This window comes from Artemia sp. Qi Xiang Cuo, chromosome 3 (genome assembly GCF_049724085.1).
Source record: "Artemia sp. Qi Xiang Cuo chromosome 3, ASM4972408v1, whole genome shotgun sequence".
Classification (NCBI taxonomy): domain Eukaryota; kingdom Metazoa; phylum Arthropoda; class Branchiopoda; order Anostraca; family Artemiidae; genus Artemia; species Artemia sp. Qi Xiang Cuo.
The window spans coordinates 52222445-52242166 of NC_142796.1; the positions used below are offsets into that span (position 1 = coordinate 52222445).

The 19722-nt window shown below is 35.9% G+C and overlaps 1 protein-coding gene across 4 annotated transcripts in view; it reads right to left on the minus strand.

Moving 5' to 3' along the window:
• Positions 1-8218: 8218 nt before the first annotated feature.
• The window catches only part of LOC148954266 (uncharacterized), a 45822-nt gene continuing 34318 nt past the window's right edge, over positions 8219-19722 (minus strand). For 2 of the 4 annotated variants that reach the window (XM_089086144.1, XM_089086142.1), the window contains one exon: positions 8219-8536. In XM_089086144.1, the coding sequence (XP_088942270.1) occupies positions 8507-8536 (30 nt within the window). In that variant the 3' untranslated portion in view covers positions 8219-8506. Of the gene's footprint in view, positions 8537-18992; positions 19382-19722 lie in introns of those variants that run through there. The other 2 variants (XM_089086143.1, XM_089086141.1) reach the window with 2 other exon arrangements.

Consider the following 19722-nt stretch of genomic DNA (forward strand, 5'->3'; position numbering starts at 1 on the left):
CTTGGGATGACTCGTCCAATGACGAGAGGTGACAGGAGTATGCACGCAGACGATCCAGACCTTCTCAACCACTACAGAACTTCGCTCTTTATTCCTTTCCTGGACCACTTCACTTCCGAGCTGAAACAACGATTTGTGCTTCAGCACGAATCGACATTGACAGCACGACTGCTGTCAAATCTCAGCGTCCTTTCTCCTGCCAAAATTGTTTCTGTCGATCTGAAGGCATTAAATCTGGAGTCATTGGTTAAATTGTATGGCGATATTCTTCCTGAGCCAGACTGTCTGAAGCAAGAAGTTGAGCTATGACGCATCAAGTGGGAGAATGTTCTGGTATCAGAGAGACCTACTTGTGCTGTGTCTTCGCTTCAGGCATGCGACGCTACCTTTTTTCCAAATTTTTTTCTTCTTCTGGCTGTTCTTGCGACGTTACCTGTTAGCACTGCTACTCCGGAAAGAAGTTTCTCAACGCTCAGAAGCTTCAAAACCTGGCTGAGAAATTCAACAAGAGAAGAACGATGGAGTGGCTTAGCCCTCCTTGTAGTCTATAGAGACGTTAACGTCTGTCCAGACAAGGTAATCGAAATTTTTGCCGGAAATAAAAATCGTCGCCTGTATTTTTTTTTATCTATATTTGTTCTTACTTTAGCTAAAAAAAAACAAACTTAAAAATATATGGACAAATTCTAGCCTAAAATTTTGCTTTTTTTTGTGAAAAACAAAAAGAAGCTTGCAGTATTTAAATGTATTTTAATAATTGTATTGTTTTTGCGTTACTAAAAAAAAAAAAAAAAAAAAATGCCCCTTAAAGATACCAAATTATGCATCTTGACCGCGCCCTCGTTTGAAGGAGGTAGATTAACTGTCTCAGGCTCATGTACTGTTGCTCGTGGATGTTAGACCAAGTCCACGGGAACAACTCGGGTTAACCCCCCCCTCCCCCTCCGAACAAAAATCCTGGATACGGCCCTGGTACAATCTATTCGAATATTTCGGATATACGTATACAGTATAAAATAAATAAAAAGAAAACAAACTTACTAAAAAAAAACTACATCGATAAAACAAATTCTTTGACTAAAACCTTTAAATAATTTGTTTTAAAAGAGTCCAGGCTTCTTCACCTTACATAGATTCAGTCAAGACTCTTGGCTGAACCATAAGGTGAGAAAGCCTGCATTCTTTTAAACAAATTTATTATATGACTTTAGTTAGAAATTTTTTTATCGATGTGGTTTTTTCAGAAATCTTGTTATCTTTTTATTTGTTTTATATTGCATTTCACTGATGACGACTGTTGACTATACAGCTACAACATTCGAATAGAGCAAATTAAATTAGCATCTTGAATAGCCGGATTTAAACTTTGCTGTATTATAAATTTAAAACTATATAACTTGTCTTTAAATTCTAGTTTATGGACTTTTTTATATCTTAGAAATTAGTTGATCTAGGTCAATAAAACTTCCAGGAGTACATCAAGAGCCTTCTTAATCTCAGTGGAAGATAATTTGAAACACCTATCTCCGTCCAGAGGGTACTAACTTTTGACGATCTTTAACAATTTTTGTATTACAGACTGGGTTACCACCACGGTCAATTTCCAAAGTGCCAAAACTGCCCGAATTTGCGTGCTACACAGCGATTTTCGGTGCTAAAGTAAATTTTTTTTCCGTATAAGTGCACTTGGATTAGTAGTAGATAAATGCTTCCATCTTTTTATGTCTGGTTTTTTCAAATTTAGCACCAATCTTTCGAAACGAACACAGCAAAAAGGTGGGCCCGGTTATATAAAGTTTGCGCCAATCTTTCGAAATAAATACAGGAAAAAGCTCTCCGCACTTTTTGTAAATTCCTCTGCTTTTTTTTCAAAATGTTCATTATTTCATCCAGGACTAAAAGAAAAAAAAAGTATAGTACGAAAGGGCTACAAATTGTAGCATGAAACTGCTACTATTTGGTCATTCAATGTAGCACGTACTAAAGTGCTACATATGATGAAATAATGCTAAAATAGCAATTTCGTGCTACAGGTGGCTACCCTGGTTTACAGAGTGAAACTTTCAAAACAGATATTCTGCTCAAATGAGACACAAGAAAAGTGATTTCAGCCTTATATCTTTGCTCAATCCCAATTTATAAGGTTTTGAAGACCTGTCAATCTGTTTCTTAAATTTTTGAAAAAAACGTGGTATTGCTTAAAATTCTATTGAAATAACAGGAATTACATTTTCATAAAGTAAAACGGTTTTTTAACAATTAATGTAAAACGTTTTTTTTCCAGAATTCAGTAATAGACCTGTCATGTATGCAGTCTTCTAACGAAACAGAAACTCGTGAAGAAGAGAGAAAACGAGGAGAATAACAGCCAGTAAATACAGAAGAAAAAATTATGAAAATATTTCAGTTGAGACCGCGTCTCAACCGTCCTCAGTGCAGAATAATAAAAAAAAAATGCAAAAAAAAAAAAACTGAAAATATACACTGAAACTAACAAAAGAGTAACAAAAGTAACAAAAGAAATAACAAAAATGTAGACATAGAAGCTTGACAATGCACTTTTGACATGGTTACACTTATGATGATCCCACAAGAATTGTGAATTTTTCACAACTTGACATGGCAATCTGTGAGACATTTTTAAAAAATTGAAGAATAAATAAATCTGCATGCATGACTTCCAAAAAATGTATTGACATCGAGCAAGCACATATTGTGATTTGGCTGTGTTCGGCATCCCTCTCAGCATTTCTTTAGAGTTTCACCTTAATACCTTATGCCTTTTGGGAGACCCAGGATCAAGCATGTCCTGTTTTCCCAATAAAAAAAAAAACCTTCTATGTCAACAATGGGCAGGATGCATAAATGACAGTCCTTGCCCCAGGGGCATTGGGGGATTATGTCAATCCAGGGGGAAAATTTGTTTCAACTTTGGATTATTTTGAACAAAATGTCTATGTCAAGATTTTGATCAGATGCATTTAGGAAAAAGCTCGTGAAGCGGAGCTGATTGCCTGCGATCATTTTCAACTCTTAAAAAGGGCGTTGGAAATTTATATTTTCTATCGAACGAAGTTTATATGAGCACCTCATATTCCATATGAGGTGCCTCTGGGAAAAAATTAACAATAAAAATAACATGTTGAAGCCTTATGGCTCTTTACTATAAGCAACCTAGAGTGTTGCTTCTGATAATTTCAAAACTCCATAGTCTGCAAATCAGGCCCTATATTTTTTATCAATTGGCGTCAAAATTGTCATAATAAAATAATTATACTTCACTGGGTTTTGAGTCTTTATTAGAGCTCTTAAAACAGTTTTTAAGGCGAATCCAACAAATCAGCTAGAAATTATATCACAAAAGTTAATGCCTGGCCTTATAAATCTGAATAATTATGCAAAAGATGAAAGACAGTTCTCGACATGGAAAGAAACAATATTTTTGTGCAGTCTTTGCCCTTGTCCAAGGAAACATCCCCGAAATTTATCCTAGTTACGCCTTCACATTCGAGCAACATAAAACTTTATATTTTGGATCTAGCATTTTGCATGAACTCTAAGGAATGACCTTTAGCCTTATGTTGTAATTTTGTCGCTTTATCTTGATTGCACCATCAGACATTTTTGGGCTAGAATCTTTCAGAAAAAATATTTTGGAGACTAGGAAGGGATAAGTTTAGAGCGTCATGATTGGTAACTTTTCCAAAAATATACTATCTCAATTTTTCTTTCTTGTAATATACATACACACACACATATATATATGTATATATATATATATATATATATATATATATATATATATATATATATATATATATATATATATATATATATTCCTTTCTAACTTACCTTCCTTTCTAAGACAAAGGAGTTCTTTTAGAAAAAAATTATGAAGAATATTTCTTTTCCTATCAAAGTGACATCAATTTTATTGTCTGACTTGTCTCAGTAAACAGGGACAGATTGTCTTATCTTAGTGTTCATTGAAATGAACCCACATATATGTCTAGTCATATTTTCACAAGTGACAAATCAAATCAAAATCCTAGCTTACTGCCTACGGCTACAGGTAAGGAAGCTTTTTAGAGATGAAAGCAGCTGCGGTAATTCAAAAGGCACTGTAGATGGGGAGATTTCCGAGTAAATTTAAAAAATCACCCCTTTTGGTATTTTCATTATAAAGTCGACCCCCCCCCCCTAAATTTACAAAGTACCTAATTTTGTTTCGTAATTTCAAATAAAAATAAAAATGATTGCTAACATCACATTTCTGTAAATTGGTGCCCCTGATTAAGCGTAACTCTTTCAATAATTATTTTTAAAAATCTCTTATATCTCCTTTTCTCAAATACGAAAAGAGCTGGAATTTGATCATTTTGATTTCGAAACTGAATTTTGTTGTCTTCGAGGCTGGACAAAAACAATCAAATCTTTGTTGATGACAATCGAATAAAACTTAAAACGGTTTTTCGCTTTCCCTTCAAATTATTTTGCGCTGCGTCTAACATTTTGAATTCTACATCCAAAGAAACTATTTTGCGCTGCATCCCTCTTTTTGAATTCCATATCCAAAGAAAAATAAGGGATAAATTGGTCTGTCATATGCCTAATTATAATAACTGCACTTTTAAAGTTTGCGGAAAAATTACTAAATAGTAACTTTTTTCATTTTTGGAAGGGGAGAAACAAATGAAGATACTGAATTTCGTCAAAAGGTTTTCTAATGCTATTTTTCTTCTAGTCTTTAACACTATATTTTTAAATGGACATATATATTTGGTTTTGCAATTCTATTGTATCCGTACGAAATTTTGGATTTGGAAACTGGTGAAATCCGTTTTTACCCCTGTAGATACAAGGTCATATATTGGAAAGTAAAGGGATAGAAAAATTCAGATTGAGCTGTTGGATTCAACGTGTCGAAAAATTTGTTTAAATAGTAGAATCTGGCAGAGGACAGCTGAAACAGTGTCGCCATTTCTGTCTTCACTAATAATAAAGTCAAATTAACAAAAATTACCAAAATAAATATTTAGCTGTTTCTCAACAAAAGGAGGGTTGCACCAAAGCAAATAAGAAAAATTACTTCTCTGTACTCTCGTCTAAGAAATTGTCTTTTAGTTTCATTGGTTTGTTTTTGTGGCGTCAATTGTACGTTTTTAAAAGTCAATTATTCTTCAAGGCATATGCCAGAAAGGAAAGCCGAATCGCCCACTTTTTTACCATTATTGTGTTTCCCTGCAGTTTTTGAGTCAAATTTTATTCCATTAAAAATTTTAAGCCACATAAATTTTAAGCCACTAAAATTCTATAAAAGATTTTGTCAAAAAAGAACTCAAAACCTTTCTGATATTGTATATGAAATTTTGAGCAAGAAAAAGAACAAAAGTTTTTGAAACGCAACATTCTGTACACCAAAACTCACTCAATTTTCTTTGTGTCTGCACCTTACTAAAAACGATGTATATTTTAAAGACTGAAAGATTTTGAGAAATCAAACTTGCAATAAAATAATTTTAACAAAAATTGCATTTTTTTTTACAATCAACTCAGTTCTATGAAACAGTTTTTGGTAACAAATTGTAAGTAAAGAGCGATTCGACCCAAAAGTAACCAAAACTCTAAAAAACGGGATAGCAATAGATACATCAGAAGATTTGTTTGTTTATTTTATCCTGATTCCCAATATATAAATTTCACTAAGTTTAATGTTACCCGTCAAAAGCTACATGCCTTAGAAAATTTACGTGATTTTTGAATAAGGAAGGAACCCCTTTCAAAGCGTCAAGGAATATTTATGAAAATCACACCATAAGATTCAGCATATCAGAGAACCCTACTGTAGGGGTTTCAAGCTTCCATTTGCAAAAATATGGAATTTGGTTGTTTTTTTTTGCCAGAAGAAAGGTCTCGCCTTTGTTTGTTTGTTTGTTTGTTTTTTTTTTGCTTGTTTGTTTGATTTTTCCCCAGGGGTGATCGAATCAAACCATGGTCCTATAAGATCGGGAGAGGGTTTATTCGAGCCGAAATTAAAAGTTCTACTTCCCTTTTTAATTGACCAAAAAGATTGGAGGGCATCTAGCACCCCTCCTACTTTTGAGATCAGAATAGTCTAAAGCATAATCGTTTTGTTCAGCATAGTCTAAAGGTCCAATTATTATGCCTCTGAGGATGAAATGATCCCCCAAAGCTTCTGGGGAAAAGACTGTAAGTGATGAAATTTGCTCATTGTTTTACATATAGTATTTGTTATTGAGGTGTATACAAACATTTTCCGGGAGGAAGAATTTTCTACAGGCGGGAGGATTTGCCGCGGGAAGAATTTTTCGTCAGAACGAAACTTTTCGGGACGAACTTTCTAGGGAAATTTACACGGAGAAAATTTGCCTGAATTCCTATTCTAAACTATTTTTATTTGTCTTACCTTTTCTTTGGCGACTCAATTTTATGTGTACTGACGTTCCGGGGCAATTTTCCGCGGGAAATTTTCAGCTGGATAGGAATTGTCAGAAGGATTTTTCCGTGGGGGAAGGGATTTTTGGCGGCAGAAATTCTCTATGGGGAATTTTCCATTGGAAAACTTTCTATTGGGGGTGGAAGGGGTTTCCGGGAAAAAATTATACGGAGGGGAATTTCGGGCATGATTTGAAAAAAATTGGATTCTGAATAACAAAAAAAAAGTCATTTTTCAAATAAAACTGGGCTAAGGAGAATTTTCTAAGCTTTATTGTTTCCAGGAACTTTTTCAGGGGAATTATCATCGAGGATGGAATTGTCCGGGGGATTTTACGCAGGAGCAACTTTCCACGAAGGAATTTATCGTGGGAGGGGGGAATTTTCCATTGAGGGTTTGGAAAAACTACTCATTTTAAGTTAAAAAAAAACTTAAAATGAGTACTGAAGGGGGATGCCCCCTCTTCAGTACCTTGCTCTTTACGCTAAAGCTTGACTTTTTCTCCCAAATCTTTAAGAACGGTTCCTGAAACACAAAAGCCGCTTAATTAGATTAAGAAGCTATTTAAGGTCCTAAAACTTCAGCGTCAAGAGTAAGGAATTGAGAAGGGGGCATCCCCCTCATATACACAATAATTTTTGTTTGTTTTCAGTTTTATTACTGCGGCTTACTTTCAGTTGAGAATTTGTTTTTTATTTAATTATTTTAAAAGAGCATTTGCTTTTTCACCATTTTTTATTTTATTTCCATTTCATTCAAAAGTATATATGATTGACTAAATTTTTAACCTTCGAATATTTTAACTTTTTGAAGGATGGGCGGGAGGAAACATATTCAACCGGAACCGGCTGTCATATTCCAATAATCCTTGGCGTAAAGTAATAGTAAATTTCTGCGTTTGGAGGAGTTTTATATCAGCATCAAGCCTCTTTTGGGCGACGATTTTAAGCGAAATCTGCGGTCATTCTTTTGCCCATCCCGTCTTTTATCTTTGTCCATTCTATATGCCATCATCTTAATTTTGGGAATGTTTGTTGTTTTTTTATTTGTGTTTTTTTTTCTCTGTATTTCCAGCCACAGAGCCTTGCGGGGGTATATTGTGTTACATGCGTTATTTCTGTTTATTATTGATTGTTTATTCTATATTTATATGTGAATCCATTTAAGCGGGATGGACCTTAATTATTGTCACCAGTATATCCATCAGAATAGATTGTTGGGTCTAATCTAAACTTGATGAAAGGTAACACAATTGGTGTCCGACCTGTTCATTTAAGGGGTATGGGACAAATCCAGCTTCTGAGGGAAAAAAGGGGTTAGTTTAATTCTAGTTTTTATGGTTTCCACCAAAAAGAACTGTTGGATATTAAGCGAGTGTAATCCAATTGAAATAAATTTCGCATTTATATATTGTCGGAACAGAAAGCTGATTTGAAGTAATCATAAATTGTGATCTGCGATCAATGCTGCTGAGAGCCGACAGTGGGCCCTGAGATATATCTTTTCCCCCAACTCTCCTACCATCCTTCGTTTGAATAAGGGATTAATGTTAATAAATGTGAGGGCGAAGAGTAAAGTAGAGATTACTACCCTATACTTCCGAGTTAAAAAGTGTGGTTGTTTTCTATTGGATTATTTTTGCCACGAAATATCGTGTGCCAATTACATTATTTTGATACAGGTCATTTACGCATTAATTTGATACATGTTGTGTTTACGCGTTCAGTTACCTTTCAAAGTCTGAGCAGAAAAAAGAAAGCAAACAATAAGTTTTATTTGTATGCGATTTTAAGCTGGTAATAAAAAGTAAAGAATCAGTAAAGAGCAATAAATGGTTAAGTCACAAAAACTTTTTACACATGTCCCTCTCTGTTCCTCTGTAGTGACTGATTATAGCAGTTTGTATGGGTGGGTGTTGGAATTGGAAACAGAGTGTTGCATGCATCCTTCCACCAAACCTCTCCTGTGAGTGAATATTGGGGTTATATGCTGCAGCCTATTCTCTCAAACGTTTTGACAATAGACCCCTTTTGGTTTTTAGTTTCCAACTCAGCGGAAAACAAGAAACCATGAGGAATTCTGAAATAATAATGCTTTGATTACAAATTATAAAAGAAAACTTAACTTGTGGCTTAAATTTTCTTTGACAAGAAAAAAAAAGAATTTGGAGATGGACTCTTTGGAGGTTGGACTTCGTTCCTATTAATACCTGTCTCCTTTTTAAAATCTATTATATTTAAATGGAGCTCCGCCCACTTTGACCACTTAATTCATTTGCCATTTTTGATTACATTAATTAAAAGTAATGAACACTTTTTGATTTTTTGACATTCTTTAAAGACAACAATATTTTGTTTAGTAAGTTATTTTTATTTATAGGAGAAAATTGGCAATGATTCAAGCAAACCAGAATGAGAAATGACTAACTGAACAGAGATTTCATCATATGAAACATTTTCTAAACATCAGGAACAATTCTCTACTCCCTGCCTAAGTCGATGATACAGAAGTAGCATTCTAAACATAGACTGGATTATATGAAAGATCTTGAAAGTAAAGGGTTAAACTCTGCATGGCTTTCGAAAGGACTGGTCGCATTGAAATGGATAGCTGACCAAAGATTAGATCATATGAACCATCTTGCAAGCAACGGGCGAAACTCTCCACGGCTTGCCTTAGAAACGGTCGGTGGGATTCTCGTCCGTTGGATGCATGCTGAATATCTTCGAATGATCAATAATAGCACCTGCCGAAATGTCTCAATTAGTTTCTCTATGAAGAAGAAAGAGTGCAAAATTAAAAGGTTAGAACCTTCGGAAAGATGTGGAGCTTAGACCAAGACACCTACACAGGGGCAGGCCTGAGGACATATAGCCCTGAAAAAGCATAGATGTACATACCAAGGTTTTATTGTAGATGTTTAGTTCGTTATCTTTCCACCACTAATTCCGTTAACCACTTAGCTTCAAGTTAAAATACTTAATATTATTGTCTGAGTGTCGATTAAAAAGAAAAAAACACGAAACTAGAAAAGACCGCCAAAAAATTAAATGCTAACTTAAAAACTTGTAAAGAAACAGAAATCACTGTATATGAGAGAGGCATCGATCACACAGGCAACCTCTGCTTACAGTATAGCAAAAATAATAGTCTAGTAAAAATAGTATTAGCAGCCATTTTGAAACTTGGTGAGACCCCTTGTAACCTAATTCTTTTCATCCATGCCTTTCTTGGACGCGATTCTACTTTACAAATTTATACCATAGGAAAATCTATACCATTTAACCACACAAAAAAAGAAGAAAAATTCAATCAACATTTTTTACCTCTAACTCAAATTCAACCTAAAAAAAACTCAAATTTGTGAAAGAACTATAAAAGCGTTATTTTTGGATTCTGCAGCATCTGTTTTTTAAGTCAGGTAGTAAAAGAATCATTTCTACAATAATTTGTTTGAGGGTGACCCCTCTTTTACCATACATTTTCCTAGACTACTACACTAAAACTTAACTTGCCATTCAAATAATATAAACCCCTTTTGAACTTGCGCTGCTTAAAAACAACTGTTTTCAGCATACATTTTGTAACTTTCATTTTGTGAAACTTTCATAGCATGTTGAGGGGATTTTGCAGGGTTATTGGAGGACAGCCAGTTTCTCCCTTGTCCATTTAGATGCCGCACTCAAAAGTGATAGGAATTCTGAAAAGCTATTCTGTTCAAAATAGTCAAAAGGCCTATCACTTATACTTCCTGGGATGTCATGCCCTACAGAGCAGGAACTGTAAATTATGCAAATCGTCCATTTTTCACATGCAGGATTTATCATTGGGAAAAAGCGGAAGGTTTGATCCTGGGTGTGTCTAAAAAGACTAAGGATATTGATGTGAAAAATTCACGGAGAGTTGAGGGGAATGTAGAGCTAAATTAAAAGACACTATCTTGCATCCAGGTTATCAACAAATCGTATGTGCAATATCTTAGGGACGGGTAATGGTATTAACTTGAAACTTTTAGGGCTTATACCACTGTAACTACTTCTTTAGCTACAATTGCGACTACTTGCGACTGCTGTTGTAACTACTGGCAACTGCGATTAAGATTCCTTGCAATGGCCAGTACTTACAACTGTGACTGCTTGCGACCTTGGCTATGAGTACTTGTGACTTCGTCTACTTGTGACTTCGACTGCTCGCGACCTTAACTACAATTATTTACGACTGGAACTATTTTTAGTTATGACTACTCTGAGGAATTTTGAGGGGGATTTTGAACAAAATCAAAACACACTAATTGCAAAGTTATTGAAAAAGAACGTTTTGTTAAAAATAGTCAAAAAGTCTAGTAACTATGCCTCCGGAGATGCCAAGCCTCCCGCAGCACCCTGGAAATGGGTTGTAAATTACATAAATTGCCAAGGGTGTATATACAGGACTTACAATTGGGAAAGAGGGAATGATTGATTCTGGGTGTATCTGAAAAAAAAAATAAGGGTTTTAGGGTGAAACCCCGAGGGAGGTTGAAGGGGATGCTGAACTAAAGAAAAAGCCACTATGCGCATCCAGGCTATCAAAAGGGAGTACCTGCTATATTTCAGGAACGACAAAGTCTATTAACTTGAAACTTTCAGTGCCACTTCTGCTACCACTACTACTACTGTTTTGGCAACTGTGACTGGTTTCGACTGCGACTGTGACTACTTATGACTACGACAACTTGCGACCGTGGCTGCGACTAGTTGCAACTCTGACTACTTCTACTTATGAATCTTTTAGAAAATATTAAGGGGAATATTGGACACAATAAAAAAAACACTATGGATATACTGATTGTATCACCAATATCTCAGGATCAGTTGAGGGTATTCAGTTGAACATTTCAAGGTATTAGAGATGGTTTAACAGTCCTTAGAGGGCCCTCTTGCCATTTTTGGATGCCCCCCTCAACGCTGATCAAAATTATGAAATAGCCAATTTGTTCAAAATAGTCAAACCTTCTTATAGTTATGCCTCTTGGGATACCCCCCCCAAGTCCTCTCCTTGGAAAAGGTTGTAAGTTATGCAATGTGCTCATTATTTAAAAACAGAATTTATCATTGGGAAAGGGGAAGTATTTTACTCAGGATGTATCACAGAAGGCTAGTGGGATGAAGGTGAATAAGTGAAGATGAAAAGGTGACGTTGGGTAATGAAAAGATTGATCAGATGGGCAGCTTCACTTACCTTGGTAGTATTATTAGCAAAGATGGTGGGAGCAGTGAAGATGTTAAAAATAGAATAGCCAAGGCTCAGGGTGTTTTTTCACAATTAAAAAAAGTCTGGAAGAATAGGAATATAAGTCTGCAAACCAAGATTAGAATATTAGAAGCTACAGTGATGACAGTGGTCAAATATGGCTCTGAAGCATGGACGCTCCTAAAAGCGGATGAAGATTTTCTAGATGTTTTCCAGAGAAATTGCGTAAGGATTCTTCTGAGTACCCGGCTGATTGACCATGTTTCAATCAATAGGCTATACGAAAAAAGTGGTTCAATATCGCTCTCTAGGGCTATAATGATAGAATGGTTGAGGTGGTTAGGGCACGTTGTGCGGATGACATATTGCCAAAGGATGCTTTTTTCGGCCAACCATCTATGGCTAAACGAAAAGCAGGTCGTCCCCGTCTGGGGTGGGAGGACGTCATAAAGAAAGATTTAAAGGAAATGGATACTTCGTTGGTGGGTGTAAAAAGGGAGGCTTTGAGTAGATTGGGATGGAGGAGGAGCGTGCTTAGCTGTGTTGGTCTCAGGCGGCTTGGTGCTGCGGTGAGTTGTTAGTAGTAGTAGTAGTAGTAGATTGCAAATACTACCTCAACTTCCACTATTAAAGCTAGAACTATTAAACTAAATCAAAAGAGTAGAACCAGATCCTGCTTGTAAAAATGGCAAAGTGTATACAGGTTGTAAGAAGGGCTTACCTGCAATGTCTCATGAATGGCCAAGATTATTAAGTTGGCAATCAGGAAATATTGAGGGGAATGCTGCACCAAATCGAAAGACACTATGTGCACCCAAATTGTCAAAAGAGAGTGTCTATATTGATACTCAGAAACGGGTACAGGTTTTAAGTTGGAACTTTCAAGAAATGCTGGGGGGGGGGGAGGTTTAAACAAAATCAAAAGACAATATAAGCATCAGTAGGGGGTAGCTTAGTGTTTCACAAGGTCAGACAATAACTTTGGGTTTTGTTTTGAGGTCACGATTTTTTTTTCCTGATTATCCCCTAGCTCCTTGCTTATTGGTTTTCTACTTTAGATAAAAAGTTCATGAGAGATCTCAGGGCTAGATTTTTCTGGAAACGGCTCTTTTTCTACTAGACATTTCAGAACTGCGTATAGCATAGAAAATATTTTTCTTGTAAGTTTTAAACACGTCATTGGATTAGATTTTTCTAGATCTTGAAATTAACTCACAGCATTCGCGTTCACAATTTTCCAGAGAGTTTTATTTTTTAAACATTAATATTAGTTAATCCTACCTATATTTTTACTATCACATTTCTTGAGGGGCAGAAAGAGGGGTGGATGAGACCAAGAAACTCGGAAAAAGACTACACCAAGTTGTAAGTGAGTAAAGGAGGGGGAGGACGCCAAAGGAACTCGAATCGGTGAAAGTAGGGCTAGCTGAGACCAAGAAGCTTGGAAAGGACCACACCAAGCAAAAAGACAGTAAATATAGGGAAAAGACACCAAAGGAGAGGCAGATTTGACCAAGAAGCTCGGAAAAAGACTAGACCACGGACGGAGTTGAAGATGGGCTTACAATTCCTGATTTAAAAAAAATTTATTTGTATTGAGCTTGTGGGCGGGGGGGGGGGACTTGAGAGCGACAGAAATTCAATTTAACTATTCTTGAAAAATCATACAACTGGAGACAAACTGTTTTAAAATCTCTACGGAAATTACACACATTTGCCGACTTATTCAAAAATTCGGACAAATTATTCCAAACATTTGGCCCAAAATGACGTATTGAAAATAAAGATCTAGTTCTAACGACTTGAGGCGTCCTCACTTTATTAGCACATTGTGTAAAATAATTATTTATTTCAACACTAGAAGTAAATAAATTATAGGAAATACTTGAGAACCAATCTGGAATAATATTCATACATGAATAATGCATGATAACATTTTCTTAGACCTGACAGAGGGATAATATTTAACTCTACATATTGGGATCTAACTGATGTTTCTTTACTATCTCCGGTCAACACTCGGAGTGCCATGTTCTGCATCACACGCAGTTGCTTCAAGTGGACTGAAAACGTACTAGACCATATACTCACACAATAAACCCAATACGGGTGGACTAGAGAGAAATAAATTATTCTCGTCAAATAATTCGGGAATATGTTCTTTAACTTTCTCATCATTGCAACATTTATTGCAATTTTAATACTAATAAAAGATATATGATTTTTAAAACTAAGGCTTTCATCAACAATAACACCAAGATATCTGATATATTGGTACGCTTGACTGCATAATTATCTATTTATGTATCAGTGATCCAAGGGTAATAATTAGAAGACTTACGATACATAAGAAACCCTGATTTATTATGATTTAACAAAAGTTTATTTACTCTCATCCACTTATCTGTGCATTGTGTACCCATTTTCCTTATTTCTGTTAAATGAGCTGAAGTCTTTGCTGCCACAGTAAAACGGGTATCATCAGCAAAACTGGGAAGGAGGACCTCAGAATCAGTATATAAGACTTGGGAATTATTTATCAAACTCATTACAGAGAAGCTCAAGTCATTGATATACAGCCTATTAGGAATAAAAAAGGACCTAAAACAGAACCCTGGGGCAAACCAAATTCAACTACTCTTTCACTCGATTTAGCTCCAAACATTTCTACCTACTGTATCCTACCGCAGACTCTCTTTATTTGTAATTAGTACTAACATGACTATAGGAAATTCTCTCATAACTAACCATCAATATGGTTTTCGTCCCACTTTCTCTACTTTGCATGCACACTCAGGTGCAACAGAGTTTATGCGAGTTAATCTGGACAAGTGGTTGTGCGTTTTGGGTCTATTTCTTGACTTTTCAAAGGCAATTAATATGGTCGACCACTCTTTTCATCTGTCTAAACTATCTTTATTTGGAGTGCATGGAGTCCCACAAGAATGTTTAAGGTCTTAACTCTTAGGGAGATTTCAGTCTGTTTCGGTCGATGGTACTTCTTCCTCTACTTTGCCTATATTGTAAGGTGTCCAACAAGGCTCAGTACTTGTACCACTTTTTTTTTTAATTTATATTAACGATCGTGTTGTTGGTCTTCATCACACGTGAACCCTGTTCTTTTTACGGATGACAGTAACTTTTTCATTGCTGCAGTGGACCTGCCATTTGTCAGTTCCGTAGCTCAAGGTCTTCTTTATAAAGTAAAGGATTGGTACTGGTCAAATGGTATGGCTCTTAGCAGCCAGAAGAGTGTCATTGTACATTTCAGGACCATTATCGTGTGAGAGACGTATAGGAGACAATCAACCTGACTTATGGGAACAATATTATACCGCAAGCTACTATGGAGAAATTTCTTGGTCTGTATCTTGACTGTTTTCTTTCTTGTAAACCCCATAAAACTCCCACCTGTTCCCTCATCCACTGGGTTGACTCATTTCTTCCCCCAAACGTTATGCTTTGCCTTTATTATGCTTTAATTTTTCCTTACCTTTCTTATTGCTGCTCTGTCTGGGGTAGTACTAATAAGTCTCTTTTCTGCTCACTTCAAAGAGCCCAAAATAGGGCAGTGAAGGCTACTTTTCTTCTCCCTCGGTTTTACCCTTCCTCTGATCTTTATAATGACACTGGAATGGCTCCGCTAGATCGTATTGTGGACAAAAGTAATCTTTATTTAGCGTATTCTGCTTTTCTAGATACACTTCCACCGTCTCTACAGCCGTTTTTCTTACGGACAGGCTCAGGTGGGTACTCTTCTTGGTTGTGTGGTTCTTTTCGCATATTTACTTTATCTAAACGATCATCAACAGTAGCTCCGAGGTATTCTGTTTATCAATCCATCCTACTATGGAACTCCATCCCTTTATCTCTTTCTGCAAAGGTAGGGTCTTCTAAGTCCGCTATTTTTTCACCCTCGTTTTGTTTTATGTTTTGAATTCTATGTCCCAATTTATATGTATCTCTTCTCTTATTTTAAATCATTTTCAGAAATCTTCCTATCTGTTATATGTTCTTGTCTTATTCCAGTGTTTTATTATTTATTGTATGTGTTTTAGGGCTTTATAAAAGTCGGTTTTATTATTATACTGGGCGGTCCACTACTGGCCAAGCTTCTTGGGCCGCTTTACGTTTGTAATTGTCTTTTTTTTTAATGTTAACAAACAATTAGAAAGGAACTATCAGAAAGGACAGGATAGCCAAAACAAAGCTTGCAGATGAAAAGGTTCTTAGGAAGAAAGGATGAGGGTCGTGGGACGAAGCTAGCGACATTGAAAAGGGACTCGTCCTTGTGTGTTGGTTTGACAACAGCGCAGTAAACATGGCGTCAAATTATTGCGGTGCAGGTGGAGTCGTGAAAAAATGGAGTAACGAGAAGAAGAAGGTTGATGTGAAAAAACATAACGTTATTGGTCACTACAACCGCAACATGGGAGGAATAGACAAGCTGGATCCTTTCGTCGCTTTGTATTGAATTGAAACAAAGACGAAAAAGTGGACCCTCAAGACCTTTTTTCACTTTATTGATGTCATCATCTGCAACAGCTGGCTTGAGTACCGTCGCTTTGAGCAACGTGATCCCACATATAAACCAGTGTCACTTTTCGAGTTCCGGAACGAAATTGCTGAAGTACTGCTGAAGTGTGAATATGAGGAGCAGATCTAAACGAAGAGCTGGTCGTCCTCACCAGCAACAAGATGCCAAGAATTCTCCGGCTCCTTCGCCGTCCCGACCTGCTGCGCGATCAACTTACATGATTGGAAGCGTCCGGTATGACCGAGTAAATCACATCCCTGTGCATTTAGAAGGTCGGGAAGCCCAGTGCCGCTATGAAAAGTGCCCAAAAGGAAAAAAAGGGGTTTCACAGATTCGTTGTGAGAAATGTGAGTTTGTGCTGGTCTGAACAAAGACAGGAACAGCTTCAAGATGTTCCATGTTCACTGAGTTTGAAACTTGACTTTGTGCATATATGTTGTGCCTTTTTATATTTTTCGTATAAACGAAGTTGTCTTGCTGGTATACCCTTCTAGTCCCATTACTATCATTTGACAGGAATCGAGATTTCTAAGAAAATGTGCCCCGACTGTTTTTTAACACAGCCACAAGTTTTCTAAGGTCGAAATGAGCCCTATACTAGAAAATCAGAATTTTCCTGTGCAGTAAAAATATTCAGGGTTGAAAGGGTTAAATTGATTTTCTAATAAACAACCTGATTTCTAATTGCTTAAACAGGTCGTCTCCTTCCCCAGCCCGCAATTGAGCCCAGCTGAAGAGGGCCTTACAATTTCAAATTTTTAATATTCGGAATTTCCTATTTCTGTAAGTAAGGTCTTTATTAACTGACAAATTTCCATTTTCTAACTACTTAGACTTAGTATTTATTGAAACTTAATATCAAGCCCCGTCTTTTTCCAACACATCTGTTATGCAACTTGCTAGATCAGCTTCCTTGTGTGGGGACTTTCTCTAAAATAAGTTTTTTTGTTTTGGGAGATTTTGATTGTAATATGTTAAATGTTGGATCAAGTGATGAATGTGACCATCTTTTTTATGTACTTTCTTCTTTTGGGATACCACTTTCAATTTTTTTTCCTTCTCGTGTTCACCCTACAAGAAATTCTGCCACTTTAATAGAAAATATTTTCGTTTCTCATTCTCCTAATTTGAAGTTTACTTGTGGTCTTGTCTTTATTGATCGCTTCCCTATTTATCGATAATTATTTGTGCTTAAAACTGAGATTGCTGTAGATGAGCAAGGTGAGTCTTACAGATAAAGAAATTTTGGATTTAATAATTAGTCTTCAGAGTAATGATTGGTTTAGTGTTCCTGAAGCTAATGATGTTAAATGTGCAACAAATTGTGTTGTATGGGAACTCTAGCATACATTGTATCGAACCAAGCATACATTTTTGATGAGCTTCAAATCACTTTTCCATATTAGGCTCCTACACTTAGTGTTTTTCCTACGGTCCTATAGGAATTTCTAACCAGCATACTATTAAAAGTCTTTCTTTTATTGGTTTTAAGCCTAATTTTCCAAATTTGTATTCCAAAGCCTGAATTTGATCCGTTTTCTTGCCCCTTCCAGCGTGTTATTACACCTAGGTTCAACTTTGGGTCAACACTTTGGATTCTTACACATTTGCTTACGCTCCTTTACCACTCTTTCATTTCTGCAAGTGAAGTCTTTGTCCTTCTTATTTTTTCTTTTTTAAATAGTTTTTTTTTAAAATTTTAACATGATTAGTTTAGAGCCTTTTATTACATAGTTATTTCTCACCAATCTTTTTGTAAAATATCCAAATTCCAGTCTTCACATTTTCTGTTTGGGTCATATGACTTTTATAGTTCCAGAAATTCTGAGTTCAGGTAAATCGGAACAATTTGGATTCTACTCATTTCCTCACCTTAAGCAATGATTTCTTACGGCAAGCCCCTATTTTTGAATATCACTATATGCTGATTATGAATTAACAAAATTACGCAAGATAGAAAAGAATTGTTGATCTTAGAATAGGCTAAAACAGCTAGAGAATAGTGTTTATTCAATGAAAATAAACACAGTTTTGTAACAGAAGCTTGCCCGTTTCTTCCTTTTTAATTTCCTAGATATGAATGTTTTGCGTCTGACCAAATTACTAAATTGTGACAGTGTTAGTGAATTTGAAATCGACACAATTTTCTGTATTCATTTCAGGTGAATAACACAGTCTTGAACGAGAGCAAACGAAATATTTGTCCTGTTATATTAGGCACGCACAATAGAATTAATCCAAAGACATTGTATAATTTCAAAGACGAGTAAAGACTCATATTAAAGAATCATACATGTAAAACAGGAGGAACGGGCATATAGAACCCCCTACCCACCAAAACGTTTGCGAAAACCCTTCTCTTTCTGAGAAAATATTAGATTTTGGAACAAAAACATATAGTTTTCATGTTATGGCTTTAGAATTAAGTATAATTGAATAAAACCATTTAAATTAAATGTAAGCGATTGTAGATTAAATAATTGAATTTCTTTTAATAATGAATTATTCTGTTGCAATCTAGTACAATTTTTGATTAATGGGAGATTGTTGTTACGTGAAACATTTGTTTGATAGGCATTTTATTTAGAAAAAAGAACACTAACCCATAACAACTGTTTTTTTTAAAACACATATTAATTGTTAAATGAACCAGGTCAAATGCTGTTAAAATACGTACAGCCCCTTTGGACAGACTCCTCTCACGTATATTTCAAAATCTTTACAACTTCTTGCATAGTATCTTTTCCAGTTCCCTTTCATAGTTCAATAGTTCCAGTTTTTCTGAGAGGGGGGCAAAACATTTGTGCACCTATTTTTTTCATTTCAGTTAGGGAAAAGTTACACAATTATTTCAGTATCATAAACTAGAAAACAATTAGACTAACTTGCAAAATAAATTATTGATTTATTAAAAGTAATTTAATATATTCATTAATTAAACTAATGAGGTAGCCAACCATAGCTAATATATAAAATAATTTGTGCGTGCACTTCTTATTTTGTCCATGCGATTTCCAAAACACATCAGAGCTATTGCCCTTCTTTTTTGATCTTTTGAGTCCCTTTATCTGACAACATTAAGTGGATGTGTTTTGCGATACACCATAATTCAGTTATTGCACACAAAATCCTTCCAATGAGGAGGAGAACAGTGACTAAAAGAAATGGAATGAATTATGATTGAATATACAAATCTATATCTATTTTCTCACATAATATTACAAGAGGTAAAGGTAAAACATACGGCACTGGGTTTAACAGTTCCTGCCGGCAGTACTAATCTCCAATTCACTGGCCCCTGAGCTAGAAAGTACAATAGGAGGTTGGAGACCAGCCTTCCTGTGCTTCCGCAGACAATTCCTGTTTACCTTCCCCAGACTTCTCCAGGTTCAAGCTGGGTCAACTCTGGCTGAGCTTACAGAGTCACACCCATGACTCCCGTTCCAAACCAAATAACCAGCGACGCCAGGACTTGAACCCCTGTCCTCATGGACAA